General features: G+C 39.3%; 1 protein-coding gene across 1 annotated transcript in view; it reads right to left on the reverse strand.

Annotated features, from left to right (window-relative positions):
• The window catches only part of LOC124605330 (serine/threonine-protein phosphatase 6 regulatory ankyrin repeat subunit B-like), a 353,003-nt gene that overhangs the window by 51,266 nt on the left and 281,353 nt on the right, over positions 1–20,384 (reverse strand). Inside the window, exons 13-14 of the mRNA XM_047136936.1 lie at positions 18,682–18,780; positions 9,227–9,646 (exon numbers count right to left, since the gene is read on the reverse strand). Of these exons, the coding sequence (XP_046992892.1) occupies positions 9,227–9,646; positions 18,682–18,780 (519 nt within the window). The remainder of the gene's footprint in view (positions 1–9,226; positions 9,647–18,681; positions 18,781–20,384) is intronic.

Genomic DNA, 20,384 nt, shown 5'->3' on the forward strand with positions numbered 1-20,384 from the left:
CAGCGCATTTAACTGCCACTGCCGTAACGTTTGCCAGATCTTCTTTCCTGCACACTTCCCCCATGTTGCTGCATTCCAGGAGGTGGTCCATTGTTTGGATCTGTCCGCACTGGCACGTGTCCATCCCATCTCGGTATCCCCATTTACACATGTTTACGTTGCATCTGCCCAACCCAGTTCGTAGGCGGTTGAGGGTTCTCCATAATGGCCATTTTAGTTCATTTCCAGAGGCCAATTGTTCATTGGGTGAGATTAGAGGTGCCTGGTCTCCCGTAGGCAGTGTTGCTTGCCATTTTGACAATCTGGCCTTATGTTTTGAGGTTTCGAGCGGTTGAACTGAGGTGAGGAAACTCCGTCTTGATTTTAGACATGTGTGTGGAGGGTTTGGTCCGAAGAGAGGATGGTGCTGGTCACACAGCTGTTTGAGGTGCTCTGCTTTGCTTGCTATAGCTCATCTGATGCTGGGTGGATCTATGCCACTAAGCAAATAAAGTTGGCTAACCAGGGTGGGTCTTAGGCATCCCGTGATTATGCGACAGGCATTGTTCAGCAGAGGATCCACTCGTTTCGCATGCGCTGATTTTTCCCAAGCTGGGGCAGTGTATTCAGCAACCAGATAGCAGAGTGCAAGTGCCGACGTATGTAAAGTATGTGGGTCGGCACCCCATTTTGTGGAGGTGAGCTTACTCAGGAGGTTGTTTCTTGTTGATAGTTTACCCCTGACCTTGTCTACATGATGTCTGTAAGTAAGTGTGCGATCAAGGGTGACGCCTAAATAACAAGGAGTGCTGCTGAACGCGGTCTGTTGGTTGTTCCACGTGATGTTTAGGGTATGTTTGGCATCTCGGTTTCGAAGATGGAATAGGCAGGATACTGTTTTTGCTGCGTTCGGGCTTAGGCAGTTTGCTTCGTAGTATGGCATTAGACCGTTGAGGGCATTCGTAAGGCTAATTTCTATGTCGTTAAAGTTCCGACCCTGCACATCTATTGCAAGAGTGTCCACGTAAGCAAAGCTCCTAGTCCCTGGTGCAATTGGTTGATCATTCACATATATGTTGAAAAGAGTATACACTAAGTGAGTATAACTGAATAATAGCAAAAAAATGGTTCAAATGGCTCTGAGCACTATGGGACTTAGCTGTTGAGGTCATCAGTCCCCTAGAACTTAGAACTACTTAAACCTAACTAACCTAGGGACATCACACACATCCATGCCCGAGGCAGGATTCGAACCTGCAACCGTAGCGGTCGCGCGGTTCCAGACTGTAGCGCCTAGAACCGCTCGGCCACCCCGGCCGGCTGAATAATAGCAGACTTCTATTTCAAAGCATCCCATTGTAATATCCTAGGACTTGGATTTCAGTTTACCACACACTGGAAGGAAACTCTGAAACCCACTATCAAACTCTTCTTGTTATTCATTCCAGAATTTAAGTTATATCTCAGTACACATTCTGTCTCACAAGTTGTTCCAGATACTAACAAGCCCTCGGAGTACTTGATGGTACAGAAGCAGCAACAAATCAAACTAGATCAAGCTGCTGCCCATATTGCAGCATTCTACCAAAATGATATTTTACTTCTACCAATATGATATTTTACTTAACGTAACTGTTCTCAAAGTGACTTACACTCTACTTACTGTTCTGATACTGAGCATGATGGTATACTACCGTTTCACATACGAGTTATGTAGTAGACTGTGTACAGCCACTCTAGCTGATCATGTGCTTTGACCTATTACCAGTGGATTGTACTGAGATGAAGTGCAAACGTTAATGACAACTTTTATTTTCCTACTGTCATGAACTGTAATTTTGTAAACCCAGCTAGGGTTTTTTTTTTAAATTAAAACTAGTATTTTCTATTTGTCTTATGAACTGCTCACTTCCATGACTGATTCAAACAATAGTCTTTTATCATTGTGATTATTTGTTCATTTGATGTTTTATTGTCACCAGATATTTCTACAACCTGTTTATTATTCACTTTAAGTCTGATTTGACTACCTTGTTATTGTGATAATATATTATTGGATTGAGGGGATCAACCTTCAGATGTTCATTCTAAAGGTTGTTATTTGCTTGTATGTCACATTTATGCAATGAGAAGTATCATGTTTCTCAGTTGAGTGGTTTTATAGTTTTGTTGGTTACATCTATTTAATTTCATAAGTCATTCTGGTTGATGCTCAGAAGGACTTATGAAGTAGCTGACTCATTGCCTTCCGCACATTAATACATTTTCAGTTTTGCAGCTTTTCTTTGGTCAGTTAAATAGTTATAAAATTGCTTAGAGGATGTAATTGGTGATGCTGATGAAATCAGAATAAATTTTATTTACAGTGCTTCAGTTCTTCCTGATTACATTTAAAATAACTGTTCTGTTTCAGAATTCTGTTACATGACTTTGACCTGCCTTCTCATCAGGTTGGAAACAAATTAGTGCCACCCTGGTGGTTATCCTGTTCCCATAAGGATGCTGGCCAATGTGTACCCATGTCATTTTAACAAAACTGACCACAGTCTGATGAGGACACATCTCAACATGACACAGCACCTATTCTATTGATTATGGAGAATCATACCAATTCCATTGTCATTAACCTGTTCTATTACTAATCATGGCTGGTCTCTTACCTACTCTAATAACTCTAGAAATCAGTCACTCCCACCTTTTATTAATTTTAAAACTGACCTGTAAACATGTATTTACTGTATTATTTTTACATTATGCTCTAATGGATGTAATATGAGTATTTCAGTTACATGTACTCATTGAAATTGTCTCTGAAACCCACTTCAGCTATCTTCATAATGCTGATGCCATCACAGTCCTGTTCCATCAACTGTAGTCACTGCACAGAGAGTAACAATTTTATTCAAGATTTGGACTGTTAAATTAAACCATGGTGAATTGTTTCAGAGACATGGGAGGAGATGTACGAGCTACCACAGTCCCAAAACATGAGAACTTTTTATTATTTAAATTTTAAAAGGAAGCTGCCTTTTTGTTCATCACCTTTTTGTATGTGACAACAATCAACCAGATCACAAAGGAATAGATTGAAATGTCATTAGAAAACCTGCACTGGCATTCAAATCACGCTGCAGGATCACCTGATTTGTGAGACTGAGGACCCTCAGAGCCCCAGCCAAAAAACTTCTTTCTCTTCTGTTTCGAGCCACCACTGCTGTGCTCTGGTTTGGAACCAAGTGGAGGGCTTAAACCAGAGACTTAGGCATTCCTGCAAAGATTTTGGATACAGATTTTCAGATCTTAACTGTCAAGTGAAGATTTGTAGGGTCCATCTGAACAAGTTAGCCATTCACTGAAGACAAGAAGTAGTTATCGTGTAGGAGAATACATTTGTATACACCTGTGGAACTTGTAGGTTGTTTCCTCAAGACAAGTGGATTGCAGAAGGAAACATTTGCTATTGCTAAGTGGAAGGAGAAAATGTAAGTAGGCAGACAGTAAATTAGGAGTAAGGTAACAACTCGCCAGACACCAGATGATAGAGGTAACGAGTCATAAAACAGGCACACAAAAAGACTGAAAATTTCATTACCTTTCAGATGAATCCTTCCACACACACACACACACACACACACACACACACACACACACACACACACACACACTAATACAACAATAACAGAAATAGTTTGATGATTGCAATGGTATGGACAATATAACAATTTAAGTACTGGAGCACTGCTATAAATTTCTTCTTAAAGTTCTCTGTCACATATTTCATGGGTTTCTAAACCAAGGAACCATCCCTAATAGAGCCAATTATGCAGTTGTCAAACCACTTTTCAAAACAGGTGTTAAAGCTGAGGTTTCCATATATCAGCCAATATCATCTCAATAAACACAATATCCTAGATAAAATCAATTTGGATTCCAAAATGGTATTTCAACTGAAAAGTCCATTTTTCTCATTTGTTAACCAACTTCTCAAATCCATAGACAATAAAATGTCACCAGTTGAAGTCTTTTGTGATCTGTCTAAAGCACTTGACTGTGTAGATCACAAAATTCTACTTAGAATGGCTGAGAACTGTGCTGCAATAACTTGGGGTCCCATGCTAGCCACACATGTACGTGAGGCCCCTGAGGGGTTTTTCTATTAAGCTGCATGCTGTTGCATGCATATTACCACTGGCCCTCCAAGTGTGTGACTTCAAGATTGATGTGAAAACAGTGTGGTAACAGATGCACAGTCTTAGTTATTGGAGGGATTACAAGATGTGCTGGACTGCAATGACCAGTCTTGGGACTTTAGAGTTTTATTAATGAAAGATGTGTGACTTAGAAAGTATTATCTTGATATATTCAAGAATCTGGAAAAACTACAGGATGCAATTCTGATGTGTAATACAGTTAAACAGCTACAGACAACCAATCCTTCAGAAAAGCTTACAGAGCTTTATGTGGTTTGCACTGATGTATTATTTTACTACTGTGATCCTGAATCTGATCACTAGTGCATGTGCACTCCATCTGAGTCAAAGCAAAATGATATGATATAGATATGCATGGGGACACTACAGTGTTATAAGCTATGCAAATAACTCATTGCACTGGATGCACCTGACTGCAAATTGTTGCTCATGTCGGCACCAATGACTCCTGCCGTCTGGGTTCAGAGGTCATCCTCAGATCATATAGATGGTTGGCAGAGTTGGTGAAGGCAGGAAGCCTCACTCGTGGGCTGGAATCTGAGCTATTTGTAGTAACATTCTCAGAACCGATTGCGAGCTTCTGGTTTGGAGCCCGAGTGGAAGGCTTATCCAGAGGCTCAGACAATTCTGCAGAGATCTGGGGTGCAAATTTCTCGACCTATTGGGTGGAGAAATGTAGGGTTCCCCTGAATAGGTCAGGCATGCACTACACACAGGAAGCGGCTACAAGGGTAGTGGAGTACGTGTGGAGTGCACATGTGGGTTTTTTAGGTTAGAGAATTCCCTCCCTAGGCTCGACAAGACGCCTACTGAGACATGACAAGGTACCAGTAGGCAAAACGCAACAGGGAATAACAATATTAATGTGGTAATAGTAAACCGCAGGAGCATCTATAGAAAGGTCCCAGAACTGCTCTCATTAATAAATGGTCACAATGCCCACATAGTACTAGGGACAGAAAGTTGGCTAAAACCAAATGTAAACAGTAATGAAATTCTAAACTCAGATTGGAATGTATACCACAGAGACAGGCTGGACAGTGAAGGGGGAGGCGTGTTTATAGTGATAAAAAGTGCAATAGTATCGAAGGAAATTGATGGAGATCTGAAATGTGAAATAATTTGGGTGAAGGTCACGGTTAAAGCAGGCTCAAACATGGTAATTGGTTGTCTCTATAGGCCCCCTGGCTTGGTAGCTGTTGTGGCAGAGCACCTGAAGGAAAATTTGGAAAATATTTTGAGTAGATTTCCCGACCATGTTATAGTTCTGGGTAGAGATTTTAATTTGCCGGATGTAGACTGGGAGACTCAAATGTTTATAACTGGTGGTAGGGACAAAGAATCCAGTGAAATTTGTTTAAGTGCATTATCTGAAAACTATCTTGAGCAGTTAAACAGAGAAACGACTCGTGGCGGTAACATATTAGACCTTCTGGTGACAAACAGATCCGAACTATTTGAAACAGTTAACACAGAACATGGAATCGGCGATCATAAAGCGGTTACTGCATCGAAGATTTCAGCCATAAATAGAAATATTAAGAAAGGTAGGAAGATTTTTCTATTTAGCAAAAGCGACAAAAAGCAGATTTCAGAGTACTTGATGGCTCAACAGAAAAGTTTTGTCTCAGGTACAGATAGTGTTGAGGATCAGTGGACAAAGTTCAAAACCATCGTAAAATATGCATTAGATGAGTATGTGCCAAACAAGATCGTAAGAGATGGAAAAGAGCCACCGTGGTTCAACAACCGAGTAAGAAAACTGCTATGGAAGCAAAGGGAACTTCACAGTAAACATAAACATAGCCAAAGTCTTGCACATAAACAAAAATTATGTGAAGCAAAATGTAGTGTGAGGAGGGCTATGCAAGAGGCATTCAATGAATTTGAAAGTAAAGTTCTATGTATTGACTTGGGGGAAAATCCTAAGAAATTTTGGTCTTATGTCAAAGCGGTACATGGATCAATACAAAATGTCCAGACACTCTGTGACCAAAATGGTACTGAAACAGAGGATGACAGACTAAAGGCTGAAAGAGGATGACAGACTAAAGGCTGAAATACTAAATGTCTTTTTCCAAAGCTGTTTCACAGAGGAAGACTGCACTGTAGTTCCTTCTCTAGATTGTCGCACAAATGACAAAATGGTAGATATGGAAATAGATGACAGAGGGATAGAAAAACAATTAAAATCTCTCAAAAGAGGAAAGGCCGCTGGACCTGATGCAATACCAGTTCGATTTTACACAGAGTACGTGAAGGAAATTGCCCCCCTTCTTGCAGCGGTGTCTAGAAGAGCGTAGCATTCCAAAGGATTGGAAAAGGGCACAGGTCATCCTCATTTTCAAGAAGGGACATTGAACAGATGTGCAGAACTGTAGACCTATATCTCTAACGTCGATTAGTTGTAGAATTTTGGAACACTTATTACGTTCGAGTATAATGACTTTTCTGGAGACTAAAAATCTACTCTGTAGGAATCAGGATGGGTTTCGAAAAAGATGATTGTGTGAAACCCAGCCCAGCTCGCACTATTCATCCACAAGACTCAGAGGGCCATAGACACAGGTTCCCAGATAGATGCCGTGTTTCTTGACTTCCTCAAGGCATTCGATATAATTCCCCACAGTCATTTAATGAACAAAGTAAGAGCATATGGACTATCAGACCAATTGTGTGATTGGATTGAAGAGTTCCTAGATAACAGAATGCAGCATGTCATTCTCAATGGAGAGAAGTCTTCTGAAGTAAGTGTGATTTTAGGTGTGCCACAGGCGAGTGTCGTAGGACCGTTGCTATTCACAATATACATAAGTGACCTTGTGGATAACATCAGAAGTTCACTGAGGCTTTTTGCAGATGATGCTGTAGTATATCAAGAGGTTGTAACAGTGGAAAATTGTACTGAATTGCAGGAGGATCTGCAATGAATTGACGCATGGTGCAGGGAATGGCAATTGAATCTCAATGTAGACAAGTGTAATGTGCTGCAAATACATAGAAAGAAAGATCCTTTATCATTTAGCTACAATATAGCAGGTCAGCAACTGGAAGCAGTTAATTCCATAAATTGTCTGGGAGTATGCATTAGGAGTGATTTAAAATGGAATGATCATAAAAAGTTGATCGTCGGTAAAGCAGATGCAATCCGAAAACAAAGGTAGTAGGTTACAGTACACTTGTTCGCCCACTGCTTGTATATTGCTTACCAGTGTGGGATTCGTACCAGATAGGGTTGATAGAAGAGATAGAGAAGATCCAACAGAGAGCAGCACACTTCATTACAGGATCATTTAGTAATTGCGAAAGCGTTATGGAGATGATAGATTAACTCCAGTGGAAGACTCTGCAGGAGAGACGCTCAGTAGCTTGGTACGGGCTTTTGTTGAAGTTTCAAGAACATACCTTCACCAAGGAGTCAAGCAGTATATTGCTCCCTCCTACGTATATCTTGCGGAGAGACCATGAGGATAAAATCAGAGAGATTAGAGCCCACACAGAGGCATACCAACAATCTTTCTTTCCACGAACAATACGAGACTGGAATAGAAGGGAGAACCGATAGAGGTACTTAAAGTACCCTCCGCCACACACCGTCAGGTGGCTTGTGGATTATAGATGTAGATTCTGCTATTTTCCAAATACGAGGAGAAGGTGCAGCAGATCTTAAGCACATGCTTAATCTGTCAAAATGCTAAACCAACAAATGAGTGTTTTAAGTGTGAGTTAGCATGCCATCGTACCTAATAAACCTTTGAAGATTTTAGCAGTCCATGTCTGTGGTCCACTCCCATGACTAAATGCAGGAGAAAAATATATAATAGTTCTGTATGACATTTTCTGTAAGCACATAAAACTTTATGCAATTAAAACAGCTATAAGCTTTCCTATATCATGCATGTAGGTGTAGATCAAGTTTACTGCAAAGTGAATCTGTACAGCTGAATATTTTACCAGCTGACTGGGAAATTAGGTGTGTAGGCACTAGACATTAATTGTTTTACACTAACATGTGTTCACTGTACAAACTGTATATATAGGTAGAAGGAAGTGTATTTTATATGTGTAAATTACTTCTTTTTACAAAGTGGAAGCAATCCAAAATGATTTGTAATTATTTACAACTACAAAAGTTAGTTATATTTTATACTTATTTAGTGGATGTTCTTCCAGTATGTATTGATAAATTTTAGAAAGTAAAGAACATTTTTCATCATGGAAGATAGGCCAAAGTCAAAACACAGTTGTCTGTAAATAGGTAGAATAATAATTAAATAAAAACCATTACTATGTACTAGTGGATAGAGAGTTAATATGTAGACTAAGTGAAGTTTTCAAAATTTCAGTACTTTGGTGAAATCATTTTTTTTAACATCTCAGAAAAACAGACAACCAAGGCTGGTATTTTTAAACTGGAAATAGCATATAGGACTATCACTGGAGTGTATAATACAAGACATGGTAGCAGAAATGCCAAAATCAATCACTGCAGCACAGTTATTGGGCTACTAGTACAGTGGGCTGTAGTAGAATACTGGAGCTCAGAGAATGCCAGTTTCTCATAAAGGTATTACGGCTTAGGAGGAATCATGAAAGTGAGTGGAAGTTTAAGAGCAATATGGAGGTGTACCAATGCAGTGAAGCCCCGAGGGATGTCATACAAAACAACAGTTGAGCTTCTATGCCCATATGAAATGCATACACTCAAGAAGATTAATAGAGGAGATACTGACGTATTATGAGAAGCTCTGTGCATATACCAGGTATATTTACAAAATCAGGGAAGACCGCAGTCATTCGGGCAATACACAGGTCACTCATTATACAGGATAGCATCACACACAGAAGTAAGGCAGGACACTGCTGGCTCTTGATATACCAATGAAGTTAACAAAATCTTTGATAAGAATGTTAGTGAGAACTAGAATCCATGTCTCAGAATCCAAATCTCATTCATTTAACTGTTGCTGTTACAGAAATTAATTTTCATTCCATAAATTGACACTTACAATGATAACTCTTAGAAATTATTGTACCTTTACATCACCAACACAGGATGCGATGTGTAAAGGAGTTTTCCCTTTGTTGTCCTTGACAGTGGGATTTGCTCCCTCTGCCAGCAACATCTCTACTTCATGCTGTACAGATTTCCAATTTAAACCTTGCTCCACAAGCATTGCAAGAGCTGTCTGTCCTTCTGCATTTCTCTCGTCTACAGATGCCAGCTTCATTGATAGGATATGCTCTATAATCCTCAGCCTATTGTTACTACTTTTTGTGCCGAAGTGTAGAACAGTGTTTCCATGGTTGTCACAGCCCCATACTAAGGGCCAAATTTCCATGAGATAATCAATGGCTGTGGTGTTCCCAAACTGAGATGCCCTATGTATGATTTTCTGGCCATTTATATCACTTGCAGTTATGTTAGCTCCAGCATCAATCAGTGTTTGTGCAGTCTGAAACAAATAGAAGTTTTTTACATTAACATCCCTGCTTTATGTAAGTGTAGGCTTCCATTGTCACTGTCAATAAATTTCTTCTGGGCTGTTGATCACAATGCCAATATCTAAAACTGTCCAATGTTTTGGTCACTATTGCAAGTGGCCAAAACTTCAGACAATTTTATATACTGACCATGTGGTCAACAGCCCAGAAGAATTTTACTGACCATCCCTGCTTTAATTAAGTTTTCAAAACACACATATAGGATATATGATTAAGCTCACGACAGCATCAAAAACCATAGCCAGTTTTGGAAGCATTCTTCTCTCACATTTTGCTGGACAGGCCCAATAACATTAAAGAAACACCACAGTTTGTAGGATTACTGACCTGCCAATTAGGGTCTTTGGTAGATTCCTTCTTCACTCATTGATTAATAAAGACTTGCTTGTAATCCAAATTAAGTGCACATAACATTGTCAGGTTAGATTTTCACACCTACATATGTCTATTAAATTTATCAATCATGATTGACCATCAGCTGTAGATTAGTGTTCCTATGTTTCATTTAACATGTCAGAAAACTTCCATAGAAATGGAAATAACTGAAAGTTACATAGCTTTAAATCACTAGAAAATATGCTGATTGACACAGAACTTTACATACTGGGTGTTGACCACAGACTGCCTTTAAACAATGGATTATACATAATACTGACTGATACGGAGCTTCAGCTGATGAATATTGGGCACCAAATGACTGACAAATAACATGTTGACCACTGAACAAAGACTGTAAATACTGTTAAGCACCATTTTATTTATAATTTAATTGTTTTATTAACCAATGATGTATTCAGGAGAATGTATTATTGTGCTATGTGTCAAGAATCGTAACTGTTTTCATACATATGCAATGAATTATTCGATGTAGAATAAAGTATTATTATTATTATTACTTACTTACTTACTTATACTATTAGAAAGTTTAATAAATGTGAAATCACTACCACTCTTCAAAACAAAACTAAGATAGTACTTGAAACAACATTTTTGTACAGTGTTTGAGACTAGTCAGCAATCTGAAAGAAACTGTAGTACCAGGCGGCAGATGTACTGCATATACTGTGTCAGTGAAAAGTACAAATGCCACTTTTTTTATTGGATCAACAATCAAGCATTGCGCATAAAGTGAAATTGGTTACTCCTATCTTGTAATTTAAATTAGTAATAAAGGTTTCTGTTAGTTATTTATCCATACGTGTATATGTGTGTCTACTGTACAATAATATAAATGTTATAATTGTAATTTACCCTGTAACTGTAAACTGTAAATATACATTGATATAAATACTGCTCCAAACAGCAGTCAAAGGTTGAATGAATAAATAAATGACTGAATTGGTACAAATGATAGCTCTGTTTTATGACACAGATGTATTGGCAACCACTTGGATCTACAAAAGCCTGCCAGGAATTTTCTGGAAACTCCAATTTTCTAACTGAATATCTCATAAACTAATGCACTATTCTGGGAAAACTATACATTTTTCCAAACAGACAGATTTGGATCGCAAGACAGTGACACTGAAATTTTGAAAACATCACTCTCTACAAGAGGCAGCCATAGGAAAATGACACAATGGAAAAAAGTAAATAAACAGTTTATTATTTCAAAAGTAAGCACCATAACTGCTAATACATTTGTCCCACTGTGAGACGAGATGTTCAGTACCTTCATGGAAAAATGTTTACAGTTGCCTACAGAACCAGGATTGAACCTAGGCAGGATTGTATGGAGGATGTTTAAGGGCTTCCCAGTGAAACGAAAATGTGCACACCTGGGTACAATCATGGTTCCATGGGCAGCTGCAAACATTTTTTTCATGAAGGCATCAAATGTGTTGTCTCACAGTGGGATAAATGCATCAACAGTTATGGTGATTACTCTTGAAATAATAAACAGATTACTTAAACAATGGAAAATACATGATGGAATGTAACAGTATAATGAAAAGGATAGTTGTTACTCACCATATAGTAGAGATCCTGAGTCACATAAAGGCACAACAAAGAGACTGTCACACAATTAGCTTTCGGCCAACAATGCCTTCGTCAAAATTAAACAACATACACACACATACACACTCATGCAAACACAGCTCATACACACATTTGTGGGCTCCTAAACTAATTCCTCAAAATAATTTAAGAATTCAGCACAACTTCAGATGGTGTTTTGTATCTACGACCAACTTTAGACATGAATTTTTGCTAACATACAGAGATTAAATTGAAATCACAATCAACTATAAGTATGTGAGTGGGTTAACTATTTGAAATGAGACAAGTTTTCATTGTACCTTTCAGTAATAAATATCATCTGAGTCATTGAGTTAGTAAAAGTAACCAGTTATTCATTTATTCTGGTTGTCATTCATTTATTCTGGTTGTCAAGTATAACTTCTACACATATTAACTTGTTGCTTCAATTTCAATATAAGAAAAACTACTGCTAACAGCAACAAGTGCTCCACCAACAATTGCATTAACATGCCTTTTATGAATATTGTAAGGTCCCTTGTAAAAATTCTGACTGAACTTATCTTTAGCTTTAGCCAGCGTTCAGTACCTACAGTGATTTGAGCTTAAGTGCTTTCTATTAGCTCTCAGAGCTCTGGTTCTTCCCCTATGAAGATATGACAATTTAACACTAAGATACCAATGGTTCCTGGGTCTACCCCATCCTGTGTTTGACTGGCACCCTTTGAAATTAAAGCTCTTTCTGTAATGTCCCAGAGACCCCATAACCTAAAAAACTATCCAGCTACTCCACATAGCACCCCTATATCCTTGTAGCCCCCTCCTGTGTGTGATGGACCCTGATCTATCAAGTAAAACCCGATACCCCACCACACTGTGGTGCAAGTCAAGCAATCTGCAGCCTACACAGTCGTCGAACCATCTGAGCCTCCGACTCAGGCCCTCCGCTTGGCTCTGTACTAAAGGTCCACAACTGATCCTGTTGATACTGCTAGGACAGTGAGCTCAGCCTTCATCTCACAAGCAAGAGTGGTATTCTTTACCACTTCAGATGGGTGCCAGAAACCGGAGAGAATCTCTTCGAATCCAAAGTGACACATGAATGCCGAAGGGCTCCCTCTGAAACAGGGCAAGTGACTGCACTTGGCTCAGGATCTTAGTTCCTGAAGCGTATTTATTATTTTGACGTCATATTACTCTAAGTAAATAGTTTGATAATCTTTTTCAACACTGCACCCAGATTGTGACTTTTTGCAGAATACTCTGGAACAAATAATATATTGTCAAAGTTACAGTTTGTATTTCTGAAGAGTTACAATATTTAGAAGACTGTCTACACATAAATCAAGAATGTACTTAATTCACTAGACAATAAATTAAAGGTTCCTGGTACATTTTGTGATCTATCAAAGGCATTTGATTGTGTAAATCACAATATCCTTTAAAGTAAATTATAATATTATGGTGTAATGGGAAATGCTACAAAACTATTCAAATCCTATATCACTGACAAGAAACTATAGGAAAGGGTCATGAAGTAAGCCATCAAGCATCATTCAACTGGGAACCAATTGTATGTGATGTTGCATGCAACCGGTGGTGGAGTGTTCGTCGCTGTTAGTAGTAGTTTATCCTGTAGTGAAGTAGAAGTGGATAGTTCCTGTGAATAATTATGGGTGGAGGCTACACTCAACAACCGAGCTAGGTTAATAATTGCCTCCTTTTACCGACCTCCCAACTCAGCAGCATTAGTGGCAGAACAACTGAGAGAAAATTTGGAATACATTTCACATAAATTTTCTCAGCATGTTATAGTCTTAGGTGGAGATTTCAATTTACCAGATATAGACTGGGACACTCAGATGTTTAGGACGGGTGGTAGGGACAGAGCATCGAGTGATATTATACTAAGTGCACTATCCGAAAATTACCTCGAGCAATTAAACAGAGAACCGACTCGTGGAGATAACATCTTGGACCTACTGATAACAAACAGACCCGAACTTTTCGACTCTTTAAGTGCAGAACAGGGAATCAGTGATCATAAGGCCGTTGCAGCATCCCTGAATATGGAAGTTAATAGGAATATAAAAAAAGGGAGGAAGGTTTATCTGTTTAGCAAGAGTAATAGAAGGCAGATTTCAGACTACCTAACAGATCAAAACGAAAATTTCTGTTCCGACACTGACAATGTTGAGTGTTTATGGAAAAAGTTCAAGGCAATTGTAAAATGCGTTTTACACAGGTACGTGCCGAGTAAAACTGTGAGGGACGGGAAAAACCCACCATGGTACAACAACAAAGTTAGGAAACTACTGGGAAAGCAAAGAGAGCTTCACTCCAAGTTTAAACGCTGCCAAAACCTCTCATACAAACAGAAGCTAAACGATGTCAAAGTTAGCGTAAGGAGGGCTATGCGTGAAGCGTTCAGTGAATTCGAAAGTAAAATTCTATGTACCGACTTGACAGAAAATCCTAGGAAGTTCTGGTCTTACGTTAAATCAGTAAGCGGCTCGAAACAGCACATCCAGACACTCCGGGATGATGATGGCATTGAAACAGAGGATGACACGCGTAAAGCTGAAATACTAAACACCTTTTTCCAAAGCTGTTTCACAGAGGAAGACCGCACTGCAATTCCTTCTCTAAATCCTCGTACAAACGAAAAAATGGCTGTCATCGAAATAAGTGTCCAAGGAATAGAAAAGCAACTGGAATCACTCAATAGAGGTAAGTCCACTGGACCTGACGAGATACCAATTCGATTCTACACAGAGTACGCGAAAGAACTTGCCCCCCTTCTAACAGCCGTGTACCACAAGTCTCTAGAGGAACGGAGGGTTACAAATGATTGGAAAAGAGCACAGGTAGTCCCAGTCTTCAAGAAGGGTCGTCGAGCAGATGCGCAAAACTATAGACCTATATCTCTGACGTCGATCTGTTGTAGAATTTTAGAACATGTTTTTTGCTCGAGTATCATGTCGTTTTTGGAAACCCAGAATCTACTATGTAGGAATCAACATGGATTCCGGAAACAGTGATCGTGTGAGACCCAACTCGCTTTATTTGTTCATGAGACCCAGAAAATATTAGATACAGGCTCCCAGGTAGATGCTATTTTTCTTGACTTCCGGAAGGCGTTTGATACAGTTCCGCACTGTCGCCTGATAAACAAAGTAAGAGCCTACGGAATATCAGACCAGCTGTGTGGCTGGATTGAAGAGTTTTTAGCAAACAGAACACAGCATGTTGTTATCAATGGAGAGACGTCTACAGACGTTAAAGTAACATCTGGCGTGCGACAGGGAAGTGTTATGGGACCATTGCTTTTCACAATATATATAAATGACCTAGTAGATAGTGTTGGAAGTTCCATGCGGCTTTTCGCGGATGATGCTGTAGTATACAGAGAAGTTGCAGCATTCGAAAATTGTAGCGAAATGCAGGAAGATCTGCAGCGGATAGGCACTTGGTGCAGGGAGTGGCAACTGTCCCTTAACATAGACAAATGTAATGTATTGCGAATACATAGAAAGAAGGCTCCTTTATTGTATGATTATATGATAGCGGAACAAACACTGGTAGCAGTTACTTCTGTAAAATAAATGGGAGTATGCGTGCAGAACGATTTGAAGTGGAATGATCATATAAAATTAATTGTTGGTAAGGCGGGTACCAGGTTGAGATTCATTGGGAGAGTGCTTAGAAAATGTAGTCCATCAACAGAGGAGGTGGCTTACAAAACTCTCGTTCGACCTATACTTGAGTATTGCTCATCAATGTGGGATCCATACCAGATCGGTTTGACAGAGGAGATAGAGAAGATCCAAAGAAGAGCGGCGCGTTTCGTCACAGGGTTATTTGGTAACCGTGATAGCGTTACGGAGATGTTTAATAAACTCAAGTGGCAGACTCTGCAAGAGAGGCGCTCTGCATCGCGGTGTAGATTGCCCGCCAGGTTTCGAGAGGGTGCATTTCTGGATGAGGTATCGAATATATTGCTTCCCCCTACTTATACCTCCCGAGGAGATCATGAATGTAAAATTAGAGAGGTTAGAGCGCGCACGGAGGCTTTCAGACAGTCGTTCTTCCCACAAACCATACGTGACTGGAACAGGAAAGGGAGGTAATGACAGTGGCACGTAAAATGCCCTCCGCCACACACCTTTGGGTGGCTTGCAGAGTATAGATGTAGATGTAGATCTTCGGGCCCTTTCTTCTCTTGTGTATGTCGATGATCTTGAATCAATAACATTACAACATGCTGAATTTATTTTGTTTTCCGATGATACAAACATTACAATAAACAGCAAATTAAGTACAGTATTAGAAAGATTGATTAATGAGATATTTATGGACACTGACATATTATTCCTAGTCGATCCTGTGTCACTCAACTTTGCGATAAACACACTAAATGCAGTTCAAAACTTTTAAGAGGTTTCCAACCAGTAGTCCTATATGTCTAAAATATGACAACAAACAAAAGAAATTGACAGTGTTAAATTCTTGAGATTATAGCTTGATAATATACTCAACTGGGAGGAGCACACCACAGAGCCACTGAAGCACCTAGACAAAGCTCTATTTGCAATGTGAATGCTGTCAGACATAGGTGATGTAAAATAAAAAAGCTAGCAGCTTTTGCATACTTTCATACCATAACGTCACATGGGATCATTGTTTGGGGTAACTCATGAAACCAAGGTAAAGTTTCGTAAGTCCAAAATCATGTAATAAGAATGATCTGTTGTGTGAACTCAGGAACATCCTGGAGAGGCCTGTTTAGGGAACTAGGGATACTAATCATTGCTTCCCAATATACAAACATTATGACTACCTGCTTAATAGTTTGTTTGTCTATCTTTGGATTTAAATACATCACTGTTTCTGCAAATCAGGAATCCAACAGTTTGTTGGTAGATTTGTGGGAGGTATGTGGCTTTAGATGTCTAAGCATAGGTCATGTAATTCACATAAATAATGGGCCCTGATGATGGCGTCCAGTAGTGACTCAGATGAGTTCCATAGGATTTACATCAGGCAGATTTGGTCACTGAGACGTCAACATGAGCTCAATATAATGCTCCTCAAACCACTGTAGCATAGTTCTAGCTCGAAGTTATTGGCAGTTATAATTATGAAAGAAGACATCACCATTGAGGAAAACATCAAGCATGAAGGGGTGCAGATGGTTCGTAGCTGTCAGTTTGTCTTTGATTACTACCACAGGTCTCATGCAAATCCCCAGAGAATGTCTCCCATAACATAATACTGCTCCCACCAACCTACGTCTGTGGCTCAGTGCACATTTCAAGCTGCCATTCACCTCGATGATGGTGTTTGTGGAGATGACCATTAACCTAGTGCAACAAAATTGTGATTCACTTGAAGGGCTAACACATTTCCATTGATCAATGATTGAATCCTAATGGGCATGTGCCTACTGCAGTTGTAATAGGTGATGTCATTGGGTCAACATGTTCTTCAATGTATGATGAATGGTGCACTCCAAAACACTTGTGCTTGCATCTGCATTGTGTTCTATCAGCAGAGATGCCACAGATCACCATCTGTCCTGCTTTACAGAGTAGATAACGCTCCAAACTTCCATGTTCTGTGAAGAGTCGTGGATGTACAACCGTTTGGTTCCAAGTGATAGTTTCACAGTCCATCTTCCTCCTTCCGTAGATGCTGACAACAACAGCACGTGAACATTTGACCAGCTTCACTGTTTTCGAGATCCTCGTTCAAAACTCTGTGTAATAATAATCTGCTCTTTGTCAAAGTCACTTATCTCATTGGATTTCCCAATTGGCGGTCCATATCTTCACTAGGGCAATCCTCCATCAGTGTGTGCTCCACTTACATACTTTTGTTATCGTGTCTCGTGCTTGCAATGCCATCAGGTGGCATCCAATGACACAGAGGTCATAATGTTTTGGCTCATCAGTGTACTTACTACTGAATGAAATTTTTATTAAAATGTATCCGTTTTCAAATGGCTCAGTTCATCAAATCAGTACTAGAAATAAGAATAATCTTCACAAAGATTGAAAGTCAGTTACTTTGGTACAGAAAGGTATCTGTTACTCAGGAACATCCATTTTCAATACCTTGCCAGCTACCATAAAAAGTTAACTACCAATAAAGAGCAGTTTAAGATGAGCCAAATGGATTTATTGGTGGTCAACTCTTTCTATCCCACTTATCAGTTTCTTAACAGAACTAACTGATGTGTATATGTTATCAATTATATCGAAACAACATTCTAAATTCTGGCCCTAAATTGGGCCTGACCAACTGCCATGTAATTCTCTACCAATGGCATCACTATATGTGGTATGGAGGGGCATTTGGTCAGCACACAGCTCTCGTGGTCATTGTTGGGTTTCTTGACTTTGAAACCACTACTGATCAGTCAAGCAGCTTCTCAGCTGACCTCACGAGGCTGAGTACACCACATTTCAGTCCTCCACCATGGAAAACTTCCTGGCAGTACCGTGAATTGAACCCAGGTCTTCCACATGGCAGTCAGCAGTGCTCACCATTCAGATGTGGAGGCTGCCAATAATATCAAATAATTTGAGTATTATGTACAATCTGACTTTGGTACAAATTCAGTGCAGTATATAATTATTAGAAATAAGAGATGCAAAATGATTTTTCTATTTTATGCTGCATGACTGCAATAGTCTTAGAATTATAACAAGCACCTCATTGTATAGAAAATTCACTTGTTTTGTGACAAGTTTGTTATTATCTTTTAAATGAATTTATGTTTAAGATTTTTTGACTCCTTCCACAGCCGTGTCAACCATTTTCACTTGAGATCTGTGGAAGGTTCATCGGTGTATCTGCTTTTCTTAATAAATATGTACTGTGTATTATTGTTTTCTGATATGTTCTACATCCTGGAGGATCTCCTCAATATGGATTTACTGGAATGAAAATTACAGCTAATTTAATCTAGTCTAGTAATACAAGTACACAACTGACTCAGTACCTGTGTATAGCAACGATTGGCCATCATAAGAAGTGGAGTTGCACCATTCACATCCACAGAACTAACATCGCCTCCAGCATCAATGAGTATTTTTAGGTACTGGAATGAGAGAAATAAATTATGAGACCCTTCAGAAATATCTGTAAAGAACTATTACTCTAAGAAAGGTTACCATGAAACAGCGTAAGCTATATAATATATAACAGCAACAGTACATGATTTAGCAGATGCAGATAAGGACACCCCCCCCCCCCCACCGCCCCCCTCCCATGTGCGAATCTAACAGACTCTTGACAGTAAATAAGCACAAGCGTACTTTTATTTGTGTTTTGCAGTTATAGTGAAGTGACTATGTCTCCAATTACATTTATTTACCATATAACAGACAATACAGCAATGTTAACATACAGCTATGCCTCCCAAGACACACACTGTGTCACCATCTGACTCTGGTTAAAATAATCAATCAGGAATACTTAAATTTTTCAAATTAGCAATCATAAAATAAAGTTGTCTGGATAAAAGTCCTCATTTCACTGCAAAATTTCCGTCTCATGAATCAGTTGTTGCATAGGACATAGTTGGAGACACTGTTGAGGAAAAGAAGGCACACATGAACAAGAGGCACTGTGATGGGCCTGAAAAGTGGAACACAATGGATATCTCTACTTTACAATGGCTACTTTGAAATATTCAAGTACTTCTGATTGAGGATTTAACTGCAGATAGCTAGGATTGGATAGCTGTGTGTTGTTGTTGTTGTTGTGGTCTTCAGTCCTGAGACTGGTTTGATGCAGCTCTCCATGCTACTCTATCCTTTGCAAGCTTCTTCGTCTCCCAGAACTTACTGCAACCTACATCCTTCTGAATCTGCTTAGTGTATTCGTCTCTTGGTCTCCGTCTATGATTTTTACCCTCCACACTGCCCTCCAATACTAAACTGGTGATCCCTTGATGCCTCAGAACATGTCCTACCAACCGATCCCTTCTTCTAGTCAAGTTGTGCCACAAACTTCTCTTCTCCCCAATCCTATTCAACACTTCCTCATTAGTTATGTGATCTACCCATCTAATGTTCAGCATTCTTCTGTAGCACCACATTTTGAAAGCTTCTATTCTCTTCTTGTCCAAAATATTTATCGTCCATGTTTAACTTCCATACATGGCTACACTCCATACAAATACTTTCAGAAACGACTTCCTGACACTTAGATCTATATTAGATGTTAACAAATTTCTCTTCTTCAAAAATGCTTTCCTTGTCATTGCCAGTCTACATTTTATATCCTCTCTACTTCGACCATCATCAGTTATTTTGCTCCCCAAATAGCAAAACTCTTTCATACTACTTTAAGTGCCTCATTTCCTAATCTAATTCCCTCAGCATCACCAGACTTAATTCATCTACATACCATTATCCTCGTTTTGCTTTTGTTGATGTTCATCTTATATCCTCCTTTCAAGACACTATCCATTCCGTTCAACTGCTCTTCCAAGTCCTTTGCTGTTTCTGACAGAATTACAATGTCATCGGCGAACCTCAAAGTTTTTATTTCTTCTCCATGGATTTTAATACCTACTCTGAATTTTTCTTTTGTTTCCTTCACTGCTTGCTCAACATAGAGATTGAATAACATCGGGGAGAGGCTACAACCCTGTCTCACTCCCTTCCCAACCATTGCTTCCCTTTCATACCCCTCGAC

This window comes from Schistocerca americana, chromosome 3 (genome assembly GCF_021461395.2).
Source record: "Schistocerca americana isolate TAMUIC-IGC-003095 chromosome 3, iqSchAmer2.1, whole genome shotgun sequence".
Taxonomy (NCBI): Eukaryota; Metazoa; Arthropoda; class Insecta; order Orthoptera; family Acrididae; genus Schistocerca; species Schistocerca americana.